The sequence below is a fragment of the Macadamia integrifolia genome, unplaced genomic scaffold, assembly GCF_013358625.1.
Source record: "Macadamia integrifolia cultivar HAES 741 unplaced genomic scaffold, SCU_Mint_v3 scaffold1467, whole genome shotgun sequence".
Lineage (NCBI taxonomy): Eukaryota > Viridiplantae > Streptophyta > Magnoliopsida > Proteales > Proteaceae > Macadamia > Macadamia integrifolia.
This window is the reverse complement of record NW_024868215.1, coordinates 52,203-59,059: the sequence shown is the minus strand read 5'-3', so window position 1 is coordinate 59,059 and position 6,857 is coordinate 52,203. Positions and strand designations below refer to the sequence as shown.

General features: G+C 39.2%; 1 protein-coding gene across 4 annotated transcripts; it reads left to right on the top strand.

Annotated features, from left to right (window-relative positions):
* Nucleotides 1-1,013: 1,013 nt before the first annotated feature.
* LOC122063824 (probable E3 ubiquitin-protein ligase HERC4) lies at nucleotides 1,014-6,584 on the top strand. 4 transcript variants are annotated; one of them, XM_042627532.1, is made up of 6 exons: nucleotides 1,014-1,352; nucleotides 1,577-1,806; nucleotides 1,912-2,112; nucleotides 4,340-4,375; nucleotides 4,477-4,589; nucleotides 4,827-6,584. In XM_042627532.1, exons 2-6 carry the CDS (start codon nucleotides 1,710-1,712, stop codon nucleotides 6,150-6,152), a joined length of 1,773 nt encoding a protein of 590 aa, XP_042483466.1. In that variant the 5' UTR covers nucleotides 1,014-1,352; nucleotides 1,577-1,709; the 3' UTR covers nucleotides 6,153-6,584. The 4 variants fall into 4 exon arrangements, with proteins under 4 accessions (XP_042483466.1, XP_042483465.1, XP_042483464.1 ...); XM_042627531.1 differs by having other exon boundaries at nucleotides 1,429-1,806; XM_042627530.1 differs by having other exon boundaries at nucleotides 1,419-1,806.
* Nucleotides 6,585-6,857: the final 273 nt, after the last annotated feature.

Below are 6,857 nucleotides of genomic sequence, written 5' to 3'. Positions count from 1 at the left end.
CCTTCTCTCATGATACAATCCTTTTCCCCTAAGCCCCCTTTCTCTTCGGTCCACAGAGATAAATTGTAGGACTGGTGCCAACAGTTCATCACGAAAGAAAGGACTCACTGTGTCAGGGTTATAGATACTAGACGAATCAATGATTTATCAGATTTTTAAAATCAATTTTCTTTATTTTTGGATCTATTGGTGAGAGAAGGTTAAGATACTTGGATTTCTTACCTTTTACTAAACCTTCTAATCATTTTAGCTAACTTAGTCATACATGTTTGTCGTATATTGATAGTCTCTTAGCCAACTTGAGAGCTAAATTCGTTTCAATTGTGTCTTTTTCCTTAAGCTCTACTCAAGTTAGCTTGGGTGATGCACTCTAAAAGGATCTGGATTCTCTGGGTTCTTGCTCTCTCAGTCTTCCTCTTTGTGTTTTATGTTGAACCTTTGACTTGACACTAGCATGGTTGTAAATATCAGTATCGAATCTCCTGTATTGGGCGATTCGTATTGGTTTTATATCTTCTTGATCCTGATATCTGACCGACATGATATTGGTTTTTGGTATTGCTTATACTTGATCGGCTGATCCAATAATAACATAATATGCACTTAAAGCCTAAAATAGGGGGATGGGGACCAAACCTGTTTTTTTAAGAAAATCAAGGGTGATATAATGACTAGTCCACCCCTATGAAATTAAAAGAACGTCTCTATGAATGTTTTCTCCAGCACTCCCATTGATCTTCACACTGTCGCACACTTTCCCAATCAATTGTAAGAAAATGTCAAATGAAACCCCCAACTTACGTAAGTTTGACATGTCATCCAAGGATATCGAACTCAGATTTGGGATCAAATTAAAGGTTTCAAACTTCACTATCGGTATCAACGGAACCGATCAGCCTAGATCGAATGGATTCACCCCTTTGTTTTTTCCCCCTTTTTAAACTGGTTTTTAAACTATTTTACCCTTAAATTTTATCAATATATCGGTGTCGGATCAGTCTTCGACCGATTCTATATTTTCAGAAACCCTAGAATCGATCCCTCAAATTTTGAAAATAAGTTATTCGATCTCAAAAACGTTAGAATTGACTGCTCCAAAACGTCAAGATTAAGATCGATCACGATTCCCAACCCACGAATCGATTCGACCGATCGAATTCGAATATTTGGAATACTGGAGCCATCAAGCTCACACGGAGGAGGTTATCCAGCTGCGATTAGCATTAAAAAAATCCGAATTACTGTAACAAACAATGATGGAGTTGTAAACTCAAGCTGCAAGTTATCTTTGATTCGTGTATCCTCGTTGAACTGGAATTGGAATACTGGATGGATTATTCATGGAGTGGAAGGTTTGACACGGAACATTTCCATCTCTTTTCTTTTTCGTAATAGTTTTGAAACTGATCATGACCCAGGTCCTCACAGCTTTGGATCTTTGGTTCAGTCTCTCTAGAATCCTGTCGGGCGGGCCATTAATTACATTATCTAGAAGAAATTTTTGTAATCGAATGATTATCATGTCCAGAGATGAACAAAAAATTCAATCTTTTTGATACATCTCTCATCGTCCCAGTTCCGTCACGCATCTACTCAGCACAGGACGACGGGACGTTAACGCTTTGTCGCTCTCTGTCTCTCTGGTACAAGAGTCATTCATTCACTAACAGTGATTCATAGTAAGTGTTCTATCCCATTCCGCCGGAAAAATGGAGGATAATGCCGAGAAAACAACATATGCCGGCCAATTGTCTCAAAAGGTCGTAGCGATTGTTGCCGGAGAAGCCCATACTCTTGCCCTTGCCGGTATTCTCTCCTATCGTCCAGAAAGGGTTTTCAATTTATTTTTGGTATTAATTTATAATTATATCCTCGTATTGATTTGGAGACTCAAGGTATTGGGAATTGCAGGAGATGGTTCTGTATACTCGTGGGGAAGGGAAACATTCGGTCGGCTGGGGACGGGCAAGGAGAACGATGAGCTTGTTCCGGTTCGTATCGAGTTCGCTACATCGACGAAAATGAAGCTCTGTGCAGAGAAATCTATTCTCCGGGAGAGGCCCAAGTTCGTAGAAATCGCAGCTGGTGCATATCACAGTCTCGCTTTAGAAGGTTTGGATTATATGCTCTCTGTGTATCTTGGATTTTATTCCTGTTTGATTTCCCTTCCGTCTCCTTGTAATACGTCAAGTGTTCTTGACAAAATAACCCTTATCGCTTTTCTGCCACCTCTGTGTGGTTCTTGGTATTGCAGTCACTGTTTTCCCCTGTTTAAGACTGAACCATTTAGGGGACTTAAATGTTAATGTGATCTCTTGGATGCTAAAAATTTTGATCCATAAGTCTAAATGTGAATTTTTTTCTAAATATGGATTTTTTTTTTCTCATCATCGTTGAGTGCAATTCATTGGTAGAGGAGATTATCTTTTCTCCTTTATATATGTATTTTCTCTTCCCCTTTTGGTTAAAAGTGAACTGAAATAAAATTTCTATTCACAAAATGAAGTGTGAAATGAAAGGAAAGAAGAAAAAGGGAAGTTTTCAATGGGGTCTTGGTTGGAAGTGAAGAGTAAAAATCTGCTATTCTTTCCACTTTCACATGGAAGCAAAAGTTGATTCTGGTTGTTGAGAATTCAAGCGTCTATAGATACTTGGGGCATACTTCTCATTTCTAGTTTCAGCCGAAATTCTGATTTCTTCTTTATCCCCTAATGAACTTTTACTTTTCTTGTGACATGGAAAGAGCGCATTATATAATCACAATCATGCATACATAGTGCCTATATGTCAGATCCACCAATAAACCATCGATACTTAGCCTATATTTCGAGGAACATTTATATTTGGTGATGGCTCCTGCCAGGTGTCTTGCTGACAGGGTCCGACCAAATTTTCAAAAGTATTTCATTTGAGAGCTAGTGAGAAATCTCAATTTATTGTGTTATTCACTTGGCACATAATTATATTAATGATTAGGAGCATGCTTTCTTTTGGAAAGTCCATCCATCTTGTCTCACCTTTCCCAAGTGCATTGGCATGTAAATCAGAAATATATTTGTTAGTACTGGTAATATGTGTTCTAAGGCATGTCTGAAAAAGGGTTTTCAGTCTGACTGTGAACATCCTATAATAATATTGATATCCCTTACATTGGATGGGATTGATTTGGTCCCCTCCCTTGCTCCCCACAACCGCCCAACCCCCCCCCCCGGCAACAAAAAAGGATGTTTTACTTTAGCCACAGCTGCATTTGTACTATAGAGCCCTTGGTTTGGTCTTTATTCTTACTCTTATTAGATTTTGTTCTAACCTTCAGCTTTTCAACCTCTTCTTTAGATATTTAAGATGTATTAGACAAGCAGCATGCCCAACGATCTTAAAATGTTGTAGTTCATGCTTGTCGTATAGGATATTTCACAAAATGTGTAAGAGTGCATATCTGTTTGTATTTGGAGTTCATTGATTTCTCAACGACTTATGTATTAGCACTCAATTACTTCCTCATTTTGGGTTCCTTATTTATGATCTTTTACTTGTCGATCATGATTCAGTGAAGCCTTCTGCATGTGCATCCAATTGTAGGACCTTTGGATTTTGAAATGAGAAAATCCTACCAATACATTGTGTGCTTTGTGTCCTGAATAGATTCAAAATAGATGACTAGGTTTGGGTCTATTTTTAAAGGGAGCCATTGGTGTGGACCATATAGTCTAGTTTGATAAATTTTCTATGTTTTTATCATGTACCATTTTCCTTATTTTCTTATGTGGATGTTTCTTGGTTAATATTTGGATTCTTAAGATAAGCTCTCCCAATAGTTACTGAAGCCATGAAATAAAATTAGACCACCTTTTGCCTTCAATTTCCTGTAGTGCATAACCTAGTCACTTTCTGGTTGGCTACGGAAGTCCTATTCCCACAATCCACTCTATGGTCTGAACAACAGATATTCATGATATTTAGAAGTTTTGGCTAAAGATTTTTTAATACAAGTGCCCAGCAATCCAATGGTTTTATATCTTGAGGCCCCAATCAAATGGTTGGCATTCTGAGTCAGTACTATTTAGGTGCTCTCAATTGACGCAATAGTAAAAACTTGGCTGCCTATTTGTAGATACGGGTTGAGCCTAAAAAATGGCCTAGAGTGTTCATGTAGGATTTGTTCAAATGAATATGAAGCTTTCAGATAGAATAATGGAAATATTTTGCTGGTTTTTGTTTTTAATTTGTAAATAGAAAAGGTATTTGTTCCTATTTATTTTCTTCAACAAAGCGGGTTCTTTACATGCATTATTGCTTCTTATTTCAAGCATTTGATCTTTTGCTTTTCCAATGGTAGATGATGGCTCAGTTTGGTGCTGGGGCTATAATGTCTGTATCCTTCATTAACATATATTTTCATCATTTTGGCCAATGGAGGTATATTCTTTTTTCTGTCATAGCTGCCTCGTTTGTTAGACCTTGACCGCTACTTGGATGGCCAGCTTGGTTTAAATGTGGAAAATTCTTCGGTACCCTGTTTCTTAGAGCAGTTCCTTGAGTTGGGGGCTCCAGACAAATCAAATGCAAACAGTACGACACTTTTGAAGGTAAGCATTTGGGGAATTTTTTTTTTTTTTCCTGACTTTCTGGTGCTGTGCTTCGTTCCTTTTACTTTCATTTATCCTTTTGTTTTTGCACGGATTCATGTAGCTTTTCCCATTCATGAAGTTGGGATAAGGTTTAGTTTGTTGTTGTTGTGAGTTGCTAACAAAGCAAACTAAGCTTTTACAGCATATGATACTTTTAGCACTGTATCTTTAATGGAAAATTTTTTGTCCTTGTAGGTTCAATCTATCAAAGCTGGAGGAATGATGTCTCTGGCAATTGATAGTCTGGGGGCTCTCTGGATGTGGGGAAACTGTCCTCAGCTGAGCAAGATATCTGATGGAGAGTTCATTCTTTCTAGCCACCCAACTCCATCACCTGTATGGGATTTCCACGGCCACACTGTTGTTAAGGTGGCATGTGGAAATGAACATATTATAGCCCTAGTTAGTGCAGGAGAAACATTTACAGGAAACAATCTCATGTACTACTCTTGGGGTAACAATAACCATGGCCAATTGGGCTTGGGGGACATGGAGAACAGGTCTCGTCCTGCAATCGTGGAGACTTTTAACCTGGAGTCCCCTTGGGAAGTGTATGAGGTTGCATGTGGGGCATTTCATACTGCTGTACTCACATACAAAAGAACACAAAGAGACGTGGTAGACTCCTCTGACCTCAGTATTGATGGGCAAGAGAAAATAAGTACATGCTGGACATTTGGCCTCGGGGATCATGGGCAGCTGGGGCATGGAACCACCAAAAGTGTGTGTTTACCAGAACCTGTGAAAGATTTGCCAGAAAATGTGTCCTTGACTGCTATTGATTGTGGCTTATTTCACACTTGTGTTGTCTCTTCAGCTGGAGATGTGTGGTCATGGGGGATGGAAAAGGGTCTTGGCCTTTGCCCAGATGCCAGCTTTACTAGAAGTGATACAGGGGATGCACTCTCTCCTCTGAAATATGGGTCTAAGTTTGCAAAGCCAGTACAAGTTGCATGTGGAGCTGCCCATACTGTTCTTGTTTCCCATGACGGGTATAAGCTCTGGTCGTGGGGTAGAGGATGGAGCGGTGTTCTAGGAAGAGGTAGCATGGTTGACAGCTATGTTCCCACTGTTGTAATGTGGCCACCACTGGATGAGGATTTCAATGAAAGCTTGGACAAAGAAAGTGGGAAAGAAAAGGTTGGAGGCCAGGAAGTGGAAAGAGCAACAGAGTTGGAGAAAAGTATGTCCTCTGCTATGGAGGAGGTGCAGCTCCTCCGGTCGAAATTAAATCTCATGGAAAAATATGCCAGCATTCTACATGGTTCTATCTTTGGTAAACCTTTCCAGGAACAAGATCTTCCACAGTCACTGCTGAATACAGGTATTTTTGACATTGCCAAGGAATGGGAGAACATGCTGGAGTCAGCCGAAGATTGGAAGCTTAGCCACTTGGAAATGTTCTATCAAAGAATGCTGGCTGATGTGAAGGATAAGCAGATGAAAAGAAAGCTTCAGGAAATGATCAGGGAGTGTCTCCATTATTCAAACTATGGGAAACCAGGTACCCATGTAGAATAAATGACATAAGATGTGTCTATATCTTCATAAGAATGAAGCATATCTTGCAATCCTCATAGTGTCCAGCAAATGATCAGGGAGCGCCTCTATTACTCAAACTATAGGAAACCAGGTACCCATGTAGAATAAATGACATCAGGTGTGTCTATATCTTCATGAGACTGAAGCATATCTTGTAATCCTCGTAGTTGCTTGTCGCTGTACATATATGAGATTGCAGAACATTTTCTCCATAGATGCTCGAGTTCTTGAGATAAATCTTACAGGGGTATATAAACCAACTGAGCTCTGATGTTCACAATTTGAGCTTGTTGGTGTCTGCCTGGTTAAGTAAGAGATGCATGTATTGTACTCATATTCATCAGGTTTTGTTTATCATTTCATTTTGTGCAAATTCAAGTGAGGTTGACAGTTGGATCCTCTTTGTTCGTATGATTGATTCTTCCCTAGCATTAACCTCTATGTTAGAATGTGTGATTAAGAAGTTGCTTGGTGATAATCCTAACTAACCCTTAGCAGACAAAATGTCTTCCACTAACCTCTATGGGCATGGGCATGGGCATGGGCATGGACATTGTCTGATCCTTCATAGCTTGCATGACCCAATTTCGTATGAGGTCAGCCAATTTATTATAAATGCTCCTTGAGTACCTAATATGTAGTTCCTACTTATATTACCTAATAATTCATACTTTATATGTCTTA

Coding starts and splice junctions, on each gene's coding strand:
- LOC122063824 (XM_042627532.1), top strand. CDS start 1,710: ATGGAGGATAATGCCGAGAAAACAACATATGCCGGCCAATTGTCTCAA. Junction 2,113..4,339: donor TCACAGTCTCGCTTTAGAAG/GTTTGGATTATA, acceptor TTCCAATGGTAG/ATGATGGCTCAGTTTGGTGC. Junction 4,376..4,476: donor GTGCTGGGGCTATAATGTCT/GTATCCTTCATT, acceptor ACCGCTACTTGG/ATGGCCAGCTTGGTTTAAAT.